Raw genomic sequence first — 19,170 nt, 5'->3', positions numbered from 1 at the left:
TTTTATTTTATTTTATTTTAATTTAATTTTTTTTTTTTTTTTTTGGTATTTTATTTTAGTCTAATCTGATTCAATGATTAATGATAAGCTAAAAGTGCTCCTTTCAGACCTGGAAATTGCCTGAATGGATTCAATAATGGTAAAACAACTGTTTAACTCGAGGGAAGCTATAAAATGAGCCTTTTCCAAAAAGTAATAGTTGTCTTATTGAGTTCTTATATTCAGGAATAGTATGTTTCTAACTTTCAGATTTAAAAAATAAGATATTACAATGAAGTACTTTTCAAAAAAAAAAAAATCCTGATAATGTGCCATCAATGGCTCTTACGTTTGCATACCACTATGTAAATGTCAACATCAGGCTAATTGTTATTCAAATGGAAGTGTTTAGCATTTAAAGAGGCAGTTCAGCTACAAATAAAAATCACCAATGGGGTTGTCTTAGGCTTTCATTGCATTCACAAAACAGATTTTCCCAAAGGAACATTATTCAAACGAGTTTCTTTTAAACAAGGAAATACAGATGACTGACTTTTTGCACTGTCCCTTTAAAAATCAGGAGGTAACAGATATGGTGTATTTAAAAAAAGCGTACATTTTATTTTTGTACAAAATCATACCATCCATTTACACTTTGCAATACAAAGTACAATCATATCAGTGTCATATACATTCAAAAAAACAATTACATGGCGAAATCTCTGAAGTTCCTGATGAAATAAAGGCACATGGCAGAAGTATTGCATGTCTGAGTGCTGGCTGACTGCTGTTGCGTTTGACCACACAACAGCTTAAATACTTGTAGTTCAAGAAAACATCACTTTGCACTTGTTCCCCGTTTTATTAATAAAAAAACATGGCATTAATTATTCCTTTGGTCTCAAGCTCATTGGGTTGAAATATCTGACCGATTACCTCTCCAAAAATGTTTAAAATACAAGTGACCGTCAATTAACATTCGGTCGCACTATAAATTATTGCTTTTTTAGAGAGGCGAGTGTTAAAAAAACCTCCCAAATAGTACATACTCGTAAACAAATGTACAGTACGCATCAGCTCAACCCCCAAATACAGGGCAAATACTGTTGAAATGGAAGGCACATGATGGTGTCCGCATGACAATCTGCGTTTGCACTGAAATGAATGAGTTCCTGCAAACAGTCTTTTCTTTTATGAGGGTGTTGAAGGTTCTCCAGCAACCAGCTCAGAGTCTTGGGTCAGTTTTAATTAAAGGGATAGTTCACGCAAAAACATGATAATTTCCTCACTGTTTACTCTCTCTTTAGTGTTTCCAATTGGTTTTAGTTGAACACAACAGAAGCTACTTTAAGGTATGTTCAAAACCCGAATTGACCTCCATAATAGGAAAAACAATGCAATGGAAGTCAATGGTTTTGTAGAAAAATAAAGAGATATTTTGAGACATGTTTGATACCTGTAACCATTGACTTCCATAATAAGAATAACAAATGCAACGGAAGTCAATGGTTACAGTGACTTTTATAGTAGGAAAAAGTAATGGAAGTCAATTGTTACCAGTTTTGTAATAGCTCCAATTGGTTATGGTTGAACACAAAAGAAAATATTTTGAGGCATGTTCAAAACCTCAAACCATTGCCTTTCATTAGTAGGACAAATAAATGGAAGTCAATAGTTACAGGTTTTGTAATGGTTCCAATTGGTTATGGTTGATCACAAAGAGAAGATATTTTGAAGAATGTTCGAAACCCTGTAACCATTGACTTCCACATTTGCAAAAAACAAAAAATGGAAGTCAATGGTTACAGTGACTTCTATAGTAAGACAAATAAATGGAAGTCAATGGTTACAGATTTTGCTTTGGTTCCAATTGGTTTTGGTTGATCACAAAAAGAAGATATTTTGAAGAATGTTTGAAACCTGTAACCATTGACTTCCACGTTTGGACAAACAAATAGAAGTCAATGGTTACAGACACTTCTATAGTAGGAAAATAAATGGAAGTTAATAGTTACAGGTTTTGTAATGGTTGCAATTGGTTATGGTCAAACACAAAAGAAGATATTATGAAGCATGTTTAAATGCTGTAACCACTGACTTCCATAGTAGGAAAAACAAATGAAAGTCAATGGTTACAGTGACTTCTATAGTAAGACAATTAAATGGAAGTCAATGGTTACAAGTTTTAGTGGTTCCAATTGGTTATGGTTGAACACAAAAGATGTTTTAAAGAATGTTTGAAACCTGTAACCCTTGACTTACATAGTAAAAAAACAAAAAAACAAATGGAAGTCAATGATAACAGGATTTGTAGTGGTTCCAATTGGTTATGGTGGAACAGAAAAGAAAATATTTTGAAGAATGTAACCATTTTGAAATCTGTAACCATTGACTTCCATAGTAGGAAAAACAAATCAGTCAATGGTTCAAAAGTCATTAACGTTTGGAACAAATAAAGGGTGATTAAATGGTGATTAAATTCTCATTTAGGCAAACTATCCCTTCAACGTGTAGCATCTTGGTTGGAATCTGACTCAACACAAACATTTGATTCATTCAGACCCTGGGGAGGTGCATTTTGAAATCGTCTTTTGCGATGCATTTTGCACTTCCTTTCCAGTTGAATCTGACAGGTCTGAGATCAGTCTTCCCAATCGGAGGCACTTGTTGAATGCAGGCCTCTCAGTGTGCGATGCAACAGCCAGATTCCTCATGTTTGTGCAGCAGCGACATGCGAGAGAATGTTTTAGAGCAGTTCTTGCACTGGTATTTCTTCACGTCTGAGTGGGTTTGCAGGTGGGCTCGGAGGTTCGATCGATCTGCGAATGCACGACTGCAGTGGGGGCAGGAAAACGGTTTCTCACCTAGTGAGCAAAGGGAAATCAAGTCAGTCCATGTGAAAAACATTAGCATTGGCTTCAACTTGCACAAAATGTATAAAAGTAAAGAAATTAAAGGGGTAGTTCACTTATTTCAAATTTAAATGAGATTCTCTCCTGTTAGAAGATGATATTTTGAAGAAACCTGGAAAATAAGATACTTTGAAGAATGCTGAAAACCTGTAACCATTGACTTCCATTGTTTTTCTAACAATGGAAGTCAATGGTTACAGGTTTTCAGCATTCTTCAAAGTATCTTCTTTCGTGTTTGACAGAAATAAGCAACTTACAAATGTTTCAGAACCACCTGAGAGTGAGTAAACACTCATTTTTGGGTGAACTGTTCCCTTTAATACATGTCATTTTCTCACCCGTGTGTGTTCTAATGTGTCCCTGCAGCAGCCAAGGCCTGGAGAAAGCTTTTCCACACATTTTACAAACGCACGGCAGCGTGTGTGTCCTTATGTGCATCTTTAGGGCTCCTAGACTCACGTATTCCTTCTCGCAGTACTTGCAGCTGAACGATTTCCGACTCTGTGCGTCGCAGTGCAGCTGTTTGTGCTTCATGAGTCCCGAATACGTGCTGTAGGACTTGTTACACAAACCGCACTGAAACTTCTCAGCGTCCGACAGCTTGGTGGATTGTATCCGCTCGTCTTCGTCACTTCTGGGGCTCTCCGAACCGCTGTGGTCCTTATTAGAGGATGTGTCAGAGAGAGATGAGGGGTATCCGGATATGGGGGACAGGTCGTGGGGAAGGGGCGACAGTGGCAGGTTGCTGGTAGTCCATACTGTTATGGGATTGTACGCCACCGGGCTTAACACTTCAGGCTGAGGTATAACAGGCACCGGGAGGGCTTTTAAGACATATGGAGAAATAAACACTGCAATTAAAAGAGAAATGCACTTGTGTTAGTTAAGTGTTTGGGTTACACACATATATTTTTAGATCTAAATGCATTAGCCATACTTTGACAGGTCACATTTAATCAAAATAGTCTTTTTATTTATTTTTTGTAACACTAAAAACTGACCTCTTTATGATTGTTAAGTAAAAGCATGAGTGATATAAGTGTTTTAAATTGATTGTTTCTTAATATAACTCTTTCTATTGTAACTAATGTAATGTAAAGATAATTAAAGGAGTAATTGGTTGTGCATGGGATTAATCTTCAGACATAAGTCTATATCTTTGGTATAAGTGTTGTGTCTATATCTTAAGTCCCAGTCTACACAGCATCTATGGTCCGTGTTATTATTAGAATCTTTTATTTCAATTAATTAATTAATATTTGCTATTTTCTAAAATGTTACAACAGAACTCAAACTGAGCTGAACTGCAAAAAAAAAAAAAAAAAAACTGCAATATTTTCTTATTAAAGGGTCAGTTCACCCAAAAATGACAATTCTGCCCTTTATTTACTCACCCTTCACTTGTTCAAAACCTAATTGAGTTTCTATTTTCTGTTCGCACAAAAGGAGATATTCTGAAAAATGTTGCTAGCAGGCACCTTTTGACTTTGAAATGTTTCCTACTATGGAAGTCAATGGCTGCAAGCAACAAGCATTCTTCAAAATATCTTTATTTGTGTGAACAGAACAACAGAATTGGTTGTTAATCAGCTTGTTAATTAAAATAGTAGTTTAAGTTGATTATTTCCTAATATAACTTAATATAACTCTTTCGAATGTAACTAATGTAATGTAAAGATAATTAAAGGAGTAATTGGTTGTGCATTGGATTAATCTTCAGACATAAGTGTATATCTTTGGTCTATGTGCTGTGTCTATATCTTTGGTCCAAGTGTTATAATTTTAACAATACTTTATTAATTTGATTAATAATCAATATTTGCTTTAATTAGTTTATTTTAAATGATTCTGAAATATTATAACAGAACTCAAACTAAGCTGAACAGCAAAAAAAAAAAAAACTGCAATATTTTCTTATTAAAGGGTCAGTTCACCCAAAAATGAAAGTTCTGCCATTATTTACTCACGGTTCACTTGTTTAAAACCTAAATGAGTTTCTTTTTTCTGTTGAACACAAAAATAGATACTCTCAGAAATGTTGCTAGCTGCCAGCTATTATCTTTAAAAAATCCTATTATGGCTGCAAGCAACCAGCATTCTTCAAAATATCTTCTTTGGTGTTTAGCTAAATCATAAATCTTTAAAACCACATGAATAAGAGTAAATAATGAAGGTATTTTAATATTGTTGTGAACAATCCCTTTAACATGCATCTCACTGGTTGTTCTGTTCACACAAATAAAGATATTTTGAAGAATGCTTGTTGCTTGCAGCCATTGACTTCCTAGTAATAAACATTTCAAGTCAGTAGGTGCCTGCTGGCAACATTTTTCAGAATATCTCCTTTTGAACAGAAAAAAGAAACTTAATTGGGTTTTGAACAAGTGTAGGGTGAGTAAATTATGGCAGAATTTTCATTTTTGGGTGAACTGACCCTTTAATAAGAATATATTGCAGTTTTTTTGCAGTTCAGTTCAGTTTGAGTTCTGTTATAACATTTCAGAATCATTTAAAATAAACTAATAATTAAGACATTAAAAATAAATACTTAAGGCGAATAATAATTAATTAATTTAAATAAAAGATTGTTCAATTGATAACCAGCATTTGTACCAAAGATGTAGATTTATATCAGAGGCTTATTCCTATGCATTGCCAATTACTTGTTTAATTATCTTAGCATTACATTAGTTACATTACAAAGAGTTACATTAAGAAATAATCAATTTAAAACACTTATATCACTCATGCTTTTACTTAACAATCCTAAAGAAGTCAGGTTTTAGATTACAAAAATAAATAAAATAAAAAATTCAATAAGCACAAAGTCAATAGGTGCCTGCTTGCAACATTTTTCAGAATATTTCCTTTTTATGCGAACAGAAGAAAGAAACTCAATTAGGTTTTGAACAAGTGAAGGGTGAGTCAAGAAAGGGCAGAATTTGCATTTTTGGGTGAACTGACCCTTTAATAAGAAAATTTTGCAGGTTTTTGCAGTTCAGTCAAGTTTTGTTGTGTTTGTTACAATTCAAAATCATTTGAAATAAACTAATTATGGCTAACATTAATTAATTAATTATAAAAGGATTGTTAAAATGATAACACTTGGACTAATGATATAGACTTATATCTGAAAATTAATCACATGCACTACCATTTACTTCTTTATTTATCTTTACATTGAGTTACATTTACAAATAATCAATTTAAACCACTTATATAATATGCTTTTACTTAACAATCCTATAGAGATCAGGTTTTAGTACTATAAAAAATAAATAAAATAAAAAGACCATTTTGATTAACAAACATGGTTGTTCCGTTTTAAAAAGCATTCGGTATTAATGTACAACACAACTAAACAACCTCTTAGTAGCTAAATACAACTCTTAACTCTACCTAAGAGTTTTACCACACTTAGAAAAGTTAAAAAACTCAATCTTTTAAGTGTTATGCAGTTAAAATGACCAAATCCACAAAGTATTTTACCTGTCGGACTCTCCAGTTCACTATAATTCGGTTTCTTAGCTGCATTGAAATGCTTCTTTACTAGGAATGAACGAGGCATGCTGAAGTACGTATAAAGTTGTCTGGCAGATAAAAAATGGTCCTGTCTTGTCGTTTAGCAAGTCAAATCACTGTAATCCTCACTGCTCGTTCCAGCAGAGCCTCATCTTCCAGCGCTGATCTGCTCTAACACTCCGGCGCCTCGGTGCAAAATACAAGTAAATACTTCCAATCAGGTGCAAAGGGAGGGGATTGAGCTTGCATATTCAAGACCTCCGGGCCAATCAGAATGGAGGCGTGGTTTAAGGAGGCGGGGCCAAGAGGTCGAGGAAAGGAAGACAGGTGTTCACGCTCGGGATGCGTACTAAGGTGAAATAATGTTCAGACTTGTCACAGATGGTCAAAGCACACAGAATGTTGGAATGCGAATGTTCCTGATTGTCTGATGCAGGATTGCCCATCAAAACGATGATCCCTATAGGGAACTGATAGATATACACTGAAAAAAGATTCATTCGATTTACATTGGATTTTTTTTTATGTAGCTGGGTGTGAACAATTTATATGACAAATGTAAACAAATTATGTTAAACATTATTTAATTAGTTTGTTTAATTTCAGCCCAAATAAATTGGTTACTACTAGTTACCTTAAAAAATAGTAAATCCAATGAATAATGGATCATGGGTAGTCATGACATGTTTTTGGTTAATTGTAACTTATTAAACTAAGTTAATCATGTTCTGACTTAATTTTATAAGCTACGCAAGCTGGTTTAAGCCATTTAAAAATAAATTAGGTACAAATCAGCTTAAAAATTTGAGACAACCAGTATTGTTTTACTAGATAGATAGATAGATAGATAGATAGATAGATAGATAGATAGATAGATAGATAGATAGATAGATAGATAGATAGATAGATAGATAGATAGATAGATAGATAGATAGATAGATAGATAGATAGATAGACTGGATTTACTAATTTCTTTAAAGTTACTGGTTGCAAACATTTTTTTTAAACTAACAATGTTGAACATTATTAAAATGTATTTGTTTGTTCACATTCAGCCCAAATAAATTGTTTAAAACCAGTTACCCTAAAACAATTAGTAAATCCAATTAATATATTTTTTTCAGAATAGATATAGACAGACAGCCGGATGGACAGACGGACAGACAGATAGACAGACAGACAGACAGACAGACAGACAGACAGACAGATAGACGATAGATAGATAGATAGATAGATAGATAGATAGATAGATAGATAGATAGATAGATAGATAGATAGATAGATAGATAGATAGATAGATAGATAGATAGATAGATAGATATTTGCAAGTGTGTTTTTAATAACTAATTTCATATCCATTTGGTTATGTGTTTAAAGTTAAAGTTGGTAGATATATTGAAATTCAAAGTAAGTAGTTTACTTTTAAATTACAGTTCACTAGCGTCCTCTTGTGTTCAAGCAACTACAACTAGTTTTGCATGATTAATTTGTTATCTGGGACTTGTGGTCATGAGGTTAACCGGGTTTTGTGTAAATAATAAAAAGTCTGTATACAAACAGTAAATGTGTGTGAGAAGTAAATGCACACACAAATAAAATAGCAGCAGGACTTTCTGAAAATGTTAATGTTATTATTTTAAAATGTTTTAGGAAGATTGTAAGCGTGGTTAAGTTAAAATGGAAGGTTGACATGCAGAAGTAAGTACTTTTAAATTACAATTCTCTAGCGCCCTCTTGCGTTCAAGAAACCACAACTAGTTTTGCATGATTAATTAGTGATCTGGGACTTGCGGTCATGAGGTTAATCAGGTTTTGTGTAAATAAGAAATATTCTTGTATACAAAGAGGAAAGGCTTGTGAGAAGTAAATGCAAATAGAAATAAAAGAGCAGCAAGACTTCCTGAAAATAATAATGCTATTTTTAAAAATGCATTAGTAAGATTGCTTGCATGCTTTTGGAGGCAATTCATAATCAATAGGATACACCAGATCATATTTATGAAGAATTGGCATTGTAACAAATTCGTGATCATTTATTTGAGCTGTATATCTCCATAGATTGCATGTGTTAAGTTATTATAACGCTGTCTTTAAACGTGTGTGCTGTTAAGTCACTACATTTTCATGCTGAGAGAAGCCATTAGCACCCCTAAATTGGGGTTTACATTGATAGTTCTAGAGACAATTCATAAGGAGAGCAGTTTTCATACTTAATTAAGAGCCGGTAGGTCGTAATGGCTCTGTTTACTTCATTCAAACAACTTGAGACCAATATGTTTGACACGAAAATGACTTCAAAGTGTATAAAAAATATTATTTGGAAAAACCTCCTGTTCAAGGAGCATCAATAAGAGAAGGGAATAAAAGGTAGAATCAATAACCATCAAACAAAGATAAAGGATCACATAATTTCTGCGAATAAAGAGGAAGCACCTCTCAAAAGAGCCTCTTGTCTTGAGTAATTAAAACAGGCACACGCTAAGCAGATTTTCTTCCTCATCAGGGGAAAATTTTTAATTGTAAGCCAGATTTCTTATCTGCCAAAACTAATTACAGAAATTGAGGTAGTATCCTTTGTTCATGGTGCCGTAAAAGCAAGGGCATTCATTTCTCTGTTCTCAATGACGTGAATAAATTTTTCTGTGTTTCTGTCTGTGTGTGCATGTGTGTCACTATAAAGTGCTGCAGACTGCATTATAACACTGCATTTTGGCATCCCATGCTTGCTATTTGCTTTATTTGTTTGTGCATTGCATGTATTTGATTGTCAACTATAGATGTACACATGGATTGTTATGCTGCCAGATAAATATACAGATGAACAACAGAGCCTGGATCGTGTTTGCTGAGAGAGGGGAAATAAATGTGAGCGCAGCACAATCAGACTCCTTCACAACCTCTGGTTCAAGAGATCATAGAAACAGCTTTTTTAGATAAAGTGCATGGGAGAATACATGAATCCCAGTCTGATGACTCAATATGTTTTACATTAATGGAGACTGCATGAGCAGACCCTTTTACCCAAAGTGCTTTACAGTAGTTATTATCGAGACGGTCCCTCCAAAGGAACCTGAGGTTAAGTGCTTTGCTCAAAGGCACAATGTGATCGCTACTGATAACCCATTGTGAGAGACAAAATTGTAACCTTTTCATTATCAGACCTGATCTTTAACCGGTACACCATGTGTGCTGGAAATGAATAGAGAATCCATGTTGAAATAGATGTATGCTATGCTATAGGGAAGGGGTGTTAGTAAGCTGTGTTGGTGACAAAATTCAGATTAATTATCCATTTTATAATTGGCATTTGCATGTCAAATGATGGACAACTCAAAAAAGAGAGAGATATGATAGGGAAAGGGTGTTAGTGGGCTACTCAGATGATAAAATTCAGACTAATTGTCTATTTTATCATTAGCATTTGCATGTCAACAATGGAAAAAGAGAGATATAGGCAAGTAAAGGGCTGTTAGAAGGCTATTAGGTGAAAAAATTCTGACGAATTGTCTATTTTTGGCATTGGCATGCCAATGATGGACAACTCAAAAAAGAGATATAGGCAAGGGAAAGGGTGTTAGTAGGCTAGATGGCAAAATTCAGACTTGATATTCATTTTATCTGTAGCATTTGCATGTCAAAGATGGATAACTAAATAGAAGAGATATAGGCAAGGGTGTTAGTAGGGTACTTAGATGACAACATTGGTTAGTCAAACACTAATTGTCTATTTTTGGCATTGGCATGTCAATGATGGACAACTCAAAAAATAGAGATATGAGCTAGGAAAACGGTGTTAGTTGGCTACTTAGATGGCAAAATTCAAATCAATTTTATCATTAGCATTTGCATGTCAATGATGGACAACCCAAAAAAGAGATATAGGCAATGGAAATGGTGTTAGTAGGCTACTTAGATGGCAAAACTCAGACTAAAAAAATTAGACAACTCAAAAAAGAGATATATATGAAAGGAAAAGGCTGTAAGTAGGTTAATTGAATGACAATATTCAGATTAATTATCCGTTTTATCATTAGCATTTGCATGTCAATGATGGACAACTCAAAAAAGAGAGAGATATGATAGGGAAAGGGTGTTAGTGGGCTACACAGATGACAAAATTCAGACTAATTGTCTATTTTATCATTAGCATTTGCATGTCAACAATGGAAAAAGAAGGATACAGGCAAGCAAAGGGCTGTTAGATCGCTACTTAGATGACGATATTCTGACTAATTGTCAATTTTTGGCATTGGCATGCCAATAATGGACAACTCAAAAAAGAGACATAGGCAAGGGAAAGGGTGTTAGTTGGCTACGTAGATAGCAAAATTCAGACTTGATATCCATTTTATCATTAGCATTTGCATGTCAAAGATGGACAACTAAATAGAAGAGATATAGGCAAGGGTGTTAGTAGGGTACTTAGATGACAAAATTGGTTAGTCAACAACTAATTGTCTATTTTTGGCATTGGCATGTCAATAATGGACAACTCAAAAAATAGAGATATGAGCTAGGAAAACGGTGTTAGTTGGCTACTTAGAAGGCAAATTCAGATCAATTTTATCATTAGCATTTGCATGTCAATGATGGACAACCCAAAAAAGAGATATAGGCAATGGAAATGGTGTTAGTAGGCTACTTAGATGGCAAAACTCAGACTAAAAAAATTAGACAACTCAAAAAAGAGATATATATGATAGGAAAAGGCTGTAAGTAGGTTAATTGAATGACAGTATTCAGATTAATTATCCGTTTTATCATTAGCATTTGCATGTCAATGATGGACAACTCAAAAAAGAGAGAGATATGATAGGGAAAGGGTGTTAGTGGGCTACTCAGATGACAAAATTCAGACTAATTGTCTATTTTATCATTAGCATTTGCATGTCAATGATGAAAAAAGAAGGATACAGGCAAGCAAAGGGCTGTTAGATCGCTACTTAGATGACGATATTCTGACTAATTGTCAATTTTTGGCATTGGCATGCCAATAATGTACAACTCAAAAAAGAGATATAGGCAAGGGAAAGGGTGTTAGTAGGCTACTTAGATAGCAAAATTCAGACTTGATATCCATTTTATCTGTAGCATTTGCATGTCAAAGATGGACAACTAAATAGAAGAGATATAGGCAAGGGTGTTAGTAGGGTACTTAGATGACAACATTGGTTAGTCAACAACTAATTGTCTATTTTTGGCATTGGCATGTCAATGATGCACAACTCAAAAAATAAAGATATGAGCTAGGAAAACGGTGTTAGTTGGCTACTTAGATGGCAAATTCAGATCAATTTTATCATTAGCATTTGCATGTCAATGATGGACAACCCAAAAAAGAGATATAGGCAATGGAAATGGTGTTAGTAGGCTACTTAGATGGCAAAACTCAGACTAAAAAAATTAGACAACTCAAAAAAGAGATATATATGATAGGAAAAGGCTGTAAGTAGGTTAATTGAATGACAATATTCAGATTAATTATCCGTTTTATCATTAGCATTTGCATGTCAATGATGGACAACTCAAAAAAGAGAGAGATATGATAGGGAAAGGGTGTTAGTGGGCTACACAGATGACAAAATTCAGACTAATTGTCTATTTTATCATTAGCATTTGCATGTCAACAATGGAAAAAGAAGGATACAGGCAAGCAAAGGGCTGTTAGATCGCTACTTAGATGACAAAATTCTGACTAATTGTCAATTTTTGGCATTGGCATGCCAATAATGTACAACTCAAAAAAGAGATATAGGCAAGGGAAAGGGTGTTAGTAGGCTAGATGGCAAAATTCAGACTTGATATTCATTTTATCATTAGCATTTGCATGTCAAAGATGGACAACTAAATAGAAGAGATATAGGCAAGGGTGTTAGTAGGGTACTTAGATGACAACATTGGTTAGTCAACAACTAATTGTCTATTTTTGGCATTGGCATGTCAATGATGCACAACTCCAAAAATAGAGATATGAGCTAGGAAAACGGTGTTAGTTGGCTACTTAGATGGCAAAATTCAGATCAATTTTATCATTAGCATTTGCATGTCAATGATGGACAACCCAAAAAAGAGATATAGGCAAGGAAAAGAGTGTTAGTAGGCTACTTAGATGGCAAAACTCAGACTAAAATAATTAGACAACTCAAAAAAGAGATATATATGATAAGAAAAGGCTGTAAGTAGGTTAATTGAATGACAATATTCAGATTAATTATCCGTTTTATTATTAGCATTTGCATATTAATGATGGACAACTCAATAAAGAGAGATATAGACCAGGAAAAGAGTGTTAGTAGGCTACTTAGATGGCAAAATTCAGACTAATTATCAATTGTATCATTAGCATTTGCATGTCAATGATGAACAACTAAATAAAAGAGATATATGCAAGGAAAAGGGGTGTTAGTATCAAATCAAATCACTTTTATTGTCACATTACCAGCAGTACGTGTGCTATGATGAGTGAAAAGCTTAGGTGCTGGCTCCAGACAGTGCAAAATACAGACAGTACAAATACAACGACAGCGTAAAATACAACGGCATACTCCTCAAAAAAAAAAAAAAAAAAAACGATTGACAGGGATATGAACAATGAATAAGTGTCCACATAGTTGTAGGCAGTATTGTTTCAAGTATGGCTTGATTAGAGTGCAGTGCATGCTACACATTTTGTCATCTGGGCTACCTAGATGACAAAATTTAGACTAAATATCAATTTTATAATTAGCATTTGCATATTAATGATGGACAACTCAAAAAAGAGAGATATAGACAAGGAAAAGGGTGTTAGTAGGCTACTTAGATGACACAATTCAGACTTGATATCCTTTTTATCAGTAGCATTTGCATGTCAATGATGGACAACTAAAAATAAAGAGACATAGGCAAAGAAACGGGTGTTAATAGGCTACTCAGATAACAAAATTCAGACTAGTTGTATATTTTTGGCATTGGCATGTCAATGGACGGGAGTTAGAAGGCTACTTAGATGACAAAATTTAGACTAATTGCCTATTTTTGGCATTGGCATGTCATTGATGGAAAACTCTAAAAAGAGAGATATATGCAAGGGAAAGGGTGTTAGGCTACTTAGGTGGCAAATGTCAGACTAAATGTCCCTTTTATCATTACCGTTTGCATTTCAATGACGGACAACTTAAAAATAGGCAAGGAAGAGGTGTTAGTAGGCTACTTAGATGATAAAATTCAGATTAATTATGCTTTTTATCATTAAAATTTGCATGTCAGTAATAGACAACTCAAAAAAGAGAGATATGATAGGGAAGGGGTGTAAGTTGGCTACTTAGAAGACAAAATTCAGACTTATGTCTATTTTTGCCATTGGCACTTACCTGTCAATGATGGACAATTAAAAAAAAGAAAGATATAGGCAAGGGAAAGGGTGTTAGTTGGCTACTAAGATTGCAAAATACAGACTAAATGTCCATTTTATCATTAGCATTTGCATGTCATTGACGAACTTAAATATAGGCAAGGAAAAGGTGTTAGGCTACTTGGCAAAATTCTGACTATAAAAATTCAGACAACTCAAAAAAGAGAGATATAGGCAAGGGAAAGAGTGTTAGTAGGCTACTTATTTTATCATTTGCATTTCAGTAATGGACAACTCAAAAAAAAGAGAGACATAGGCAAGGGAAAGAGTGTTAGTAGTCTACTATGATGGCAAAATTCAGACTTAATGTCAATTTTATTATCAGCATTTGCATGTGAAGGATGGACAACTAAGAGGCAGCGTATATAAAACATAGTAGATCTAGCTGCTTGTATCATTGACTACTACGCAGGTAAAACTGTGCAATGACTACGGGTCTTTTCTGCACTTAACTAGCATCACTCAGAGCACGTGCACTGTTAAAGCTACATTAATGTGTTGTATAGAAACATCGTTGGTTATGTAAAGCTTTGTAGGGAATGTTCTCGCGCAGCCCGTGGGTTCTCCTGCCTCCTTCACCATATAATACCGCATTGAGTATCACGCACATGATGGAGCCTTAAAGTGCCACCCTCTTGCGCTTTAGTGCTCCTCGTTGTTTATCCGTTTCACTTTACCTCATGAATATCCTGGCAATATATTCAGACTATTACTGACTGATGTTTAGCGTTGGTGAACAATGAAGGAATGAAGTGTTTGAGAAGAGACAGGCGTAAAAAAGCGCTTGTGATTAGCATAGGCACGCTCGGTTCATTCAGCGAGTCGGTTCGTTCGAACGATTTGCTTTGAATGAGCCGGTTTAAAAAAACATTAGATTGAGTCATCGCTCACAGGAGTTTGCAGAGCTGCCTGCGTGGGTATTTATGTTTAATTTCATTTATAGAACGATACATTTTGAGATTTTGAGGTCATATTTAGGGTTTGTTTATGATGTGTATAAAATACTGCATTGTGTTAGCCCAGCTGTATTGCATTAGCTGCAGCTACAGAAACTGTTCTGTAAATTAGACAACAGACTAGATTTTTTTCCTTTATGTTTTATGTACTCAACTACATTATGACCATTCGATATTGTACATGATGTATAGTCAATAGTAAGACAAGTGTAGTCAAAATATTGCAATATTACTATTAATATTCATACTATTTCTGCAGTGATGGAAAAAGTATACTCTAGTAAAAGTACTGTTAATTGCCCAAAAATGTAATCAAAGTAAAAATAGCTGTTGTAAATACTCAAAGTATGAGTAAAAAGTAGCCCTTTTAAAAGTACTCTAGAGCAGGCACGTGCACACATAGGGCTCAACCTGTGCAGTGCACATGCCCTTTTTAGTCTTGGATAGAAAGTGCCCTTCCAAAATGATGAAAAGTGCCCCCGCGATGCGGCACACCCTCGGTCAGCTGATCAGAACACGCGCGACAACACCGCTCTTCAGTACGCGCGCAAGAACAACACCTTTGGACGGTCTCTGCACGGGCCTGCTCTAGAGTAGTATTACGCTGTGAAAGGCTGATGCATTTACTTGTAGGCTGTGCATGTGTGTGAAAACGAAACATTCTGTAGTGCATTAAGTTACTGCAGACGGTTTGCTGTAGGCATAGGCCTGTATAAGATTCTGACGATATGATAACCTTGGATAAAAATATCACGGTTTAGCGGTATTGTGATTACGACTCTAAAATATATTCTTTTTAAATGTCTGGGTAAAAACAAAAACAAAAAAATCCCTTTTAAACACAATATATTTTATTTTAAGAAACATTTAAAAATATTTTAGAGTAGTAAACATTTCAGGCTAAATAATTCAAATGAATTATTGACTTCTGCTTCTTCATTCATGTCAAAAACAGATTTTACAAATGTTTATAATTTAAAATGCCATCTTTGGATATTTTTTCAGCTGGAGATACTGTTGTCCTAAAAACCAAAAATCTTGCACATACCTTAGGAACGGTATTGCAAAACGGTATTGACCTTTTCAAACCGCTGAAAAATGTCTTGGGGTTGTACAGTATGATGCAATTTACTTTCTATGTGTGATTTGATTAGACAGAATCACCGAACTGATTTTTCTACTAAGACAATCAACATAGACAAGAAAAAATAAAGTAGTGACTGCAGATTAAAGAAAAAAGTGTAGTAAAAGTACTGACAGCATTAAAAATGTATTCAAATGAAAGTAAAAGTACACATTTTTAAAACTACCCTACAATACCTGAGGAAAACTTCTCAATTACAGTACTTTCAGTATCTGTAATTAGTTAATTTACACCACTGCATTACTGTAATATGCAGCAGCCTATGTTTTTGTAAGGAATTGTAATTAAGTTGGGTTTTACAGCTGAAAAAAAAACTAGGCCTACAAGTATCCCGTTTACCTGAATTCACCCTATACAGGCACTGCATGCACTCTGCATGGGCACTCAATAGTCCATTGATTTTTGGGGTGATAAATGAACCGTATGTAATTTCAATAGTGCCTCTAATTTATTGACCAATATGAGAGCTTGTTTGTTCCACACTCTTTAAACATGTTTACTGGCATCAGTGGTTCTTTGAATAACCTTTAATATCCACAGAACCCTCACATTCAGCAAAGTTTAAATATATTTGAGATTATTAAACAGTTTTTTTAAGATGCTAAACTTTTCAGGACACTAACAATGGTTCTTTGTGGCATCATTGCTGAAAGCTCCTTTATAGAAACTATTTTTAATAATGTATGAAAAAGGACATGGAATTTTCTTTTTTTTATAGCACTAAACCTTTTTCATAATGACTTTATATCTTAACTGTATGTTTTTTTTTTGCTTAGGGTTATAATTGTAAAAAGCATATAGCCAGGGTGCGAATTACAGGGGGGTTTGAGGGGGACTGACCCCCCTAATTATTGCTTGATTCCCTCTGAAGGATTGAAAACAACATGTATGGTATAGTCAGAAATAGTTTGCTCTGACCTGCAACTTAAATACTAATATTGCTAATTAAATAATAAATAATATAAATATACATTTGACCACCCCTATGGATTATACCATTGTGAATGCAATTAATCTAAGCCGACAGACATGGTAAGTGTTCACTAAACACTTTACTTGTAAAGAAAAAGTAAAGTAATATTAGATGCATAGTTTGATTTACAGTAACCTCTGAAATGGCTAATCACAGGATATTGTAGGTCAGATTGCACAAACTATCCCACAAAACGCTGCAAAATTTAATATGTTGCATTAATAAAATGGATGTCATGTAATTAGATTTACTGAACACAAATTAACATTACATAACCTTTTTCATGATGACTTTATATTTTAAGTGCAAGTTTTTTTGTTTGTTTAGGGTTATAATTGTGAAAAGCATATAGCTACCGAATAGACCTATAGCCTGGTGCGATTTACAGGGGGGCTGAGGGGGACTGACCCCCCTAATAAATACTTGATCTACCCTGAACGACGTGAAAACAACATGTATGGGTTGTCAGTCCTCTAAATAGTGAGAAATAGTTTGAACTTCTATACTAATATTACTAATTAAACAATAGATAATATAAATATACATTTGACCACCCCTATAATGGATTACACCACTGTGAATACAATTAATCTAAGCCGATAGACATGGTAAGTGTTCACAAAACACATTTCTTGTAAAATAGGTGTATAGCCTAAAAGGTAAAGTAAAATTAAATGCATTGTTTGACCAGTAACCTTTGAAATGGCTAATCACAGGATATTGTAGGTCAGATTGCACAAACTATCCCACAAAACACTGCAAAATTTAATATGTTGCATTAATAAAATAGATGTCATTTAATTTGATTCACTGAAGCATGTATTACACAAAATAACATTACATAACCTATTTTCGTAATGACTATCTTTTAACTGCAATTTTTTTTGTTCAGGGTTATAATTGTGAAAAAGCATATAGCTACCCAATAGACCTATTTCCATGGTGCGAATTACAGGGGGGTTTGAGGGGACAGACTCCCCTAATTAATTCTTGATCACCATTGAAGGACAAGAAAACAATATGTATGAGTGATCGGTCATCTAAATTGAAATACTTACTCTTACACTTAAATTGTCTTAAATACTAATATTGCTAATTAAGTAATAGATTATATAAATATACATTTGATCACCCCTATAATGGATTATACCATTGTAAATGCAATTAATCTAAGCCGATAGACATGGTAAGTGTTCACAAAACACCTTTCTTGTAAATTAGATGTATAGCCTAAAAGTAAAGTAAAATCAGATGCATAGTTTGTATACATTGATCTACATTAACCTCTTAAATGGCTAATCACGTGATATGTAGGTCTGAATATACCAGACATCTCACAAAACACTGGAAATTTGAATGTTGCATTAATAAAATAGATATTATTTAATTGAGTGGTCACTAAACTTGTTCCTGGAGGGCCGGTGTCCTGCAGATTTTAGCTCCAACCCTAATCAAACACACCTGAACAAGCTAATCAAGGTCTTACTAGGTATACTTGAAACACCCAGGCAGGTGTGTTGAGGCAAGTTGGAACTAAATCCTGCAGGGACACCGGCCTTCCAGAACCGAGATTGGTGACCCCTGATTTAATTAGATTCACCGAAGCATGTACACAAAATAACATTACATAACCTTTTTTCTTTATGACTTTATGTTTTAACTGCAAGGTTTTTTTTTTTGTTTAGGGTTATATTGTTAAAAGAATATAGCTACCGAATAGACCTATAGCTAGGGTACGAATTACAGTGGGATTTGAAGGGGACTGACTCCCCTTATTAATGCTTGATCACCCCTCAAGGATGCGAAAACAACATGTATGTATAGAGGTCAGTCCTCGAAATAAAAAGAAATTGTTTGCTCTGATCTGCAACTTAAGAACTAATCTGCTAATTAAGTAATAGATAATATAAATATACATTTGACCACCCCTATAATGGATTATACCATTGGGAATGCAATTATTCTAAGCCGATACATGGTAAGTGTTCACAAAACACTTTACTTGTAAAATAGGTGTATAGTCTAAAATAAAGTAAAATTAGATGCATAGTTTGACCTACAGTAACCTCTGAAATGGCTAATCTCAGGATATTATAGGTCAGAATACATAAGCTATCCCACGAAATACTGCAAAATTAAATATGTTGCATTAATAAAATAGATGTCATTTAATTTGATTCACCGAATCACTGATTATACAATAACATTACTGAAAATTCAGTTAATATAATATCAATATATAATTTGCATCCTGCCTATACTCAATTTTATTAGGGGGAAAATCAGAATTG

The 19,170-nt window shown here is 34.2% G+C and overlaps 1 protein-coding gene across 19 annotated transcripts; it reads right to left on the bottom strand.

Annotated features, from left to right (window-relative positions):
• Window positions 1–575: 575 nt before the first annotated feature.
• On the bottom strand, window positions 576–6,594 carry snai2 (snail family zinc finger 2). 19 transcript variants are annotated; one of them, XR_015524417.1, is made up of 6 exons: window positions 6,381–6,594; window positions 3,230–3,742; window positions 2,403–2,843; window positions 1,792–2,154; window positions 1,659–1,742; window positions 576–1,435 (listed from the first exon to the last, which is right to left on the bottom strand). XR_015524417.1 is itself a non-coding variant. In XM_087308563.1 (3 exons), exons 1-2 carry the CDS (start codon window positions 6,457–6,459, stop codon window positions 3,156–3,158), a joined length of 666 nt encoding a protein of 221 aa, XP_087164689.1. In that variant the 5' UTR covers window positions 6,460–6,594; the 3' UTR covers window positions 576–3,030; window positions 3,132–3,155.
• Window positions 6,595–19,170: the final 12,576 nt, after the last annotated feature.

The sequence above is a fragment of the Danio rerio genome, chromosome 24 (assembly GCF_052040795.2).
Source record: "Danio rerio strain M-AB ecotype USA chromosome 24, GRCz13ab, whole genome shotgun sequence".
Lineage (NCBI taxonomy): Eukaryota > Metazoa > Chordata > Actinopteri > Cypriniformes > Danionidae > Danio > Danio rerio.
This window is presented reverse-complemented; position numbering and strand designations above follow the sequence as displayed.

Bases quoted from the DNA above. Each gene is read 5' to 3' on its own strand.
- snai2 (XM_087308561.1), bottom strand. From the start codon at position 6,459: ATGCCTCGTTCATTCCTAGTAAAGAAGCATTTCAATGCAGCTAAGAAA. The intron at 3,716-6,380 runs GTAAAATACTTT...ATGTCTTAAAAG, and splicing joins TGAACTGGAGAGTCCGACAG to CCCTCCCGGTGCCTGTTATA. The intron at 2,844-3,229 runs GTGAGAAAATGA...TTTGCTCACTAG, and splicing joins ACACATTAGAACACACACGG to GTGAGAAACCGTTTTCCTGC.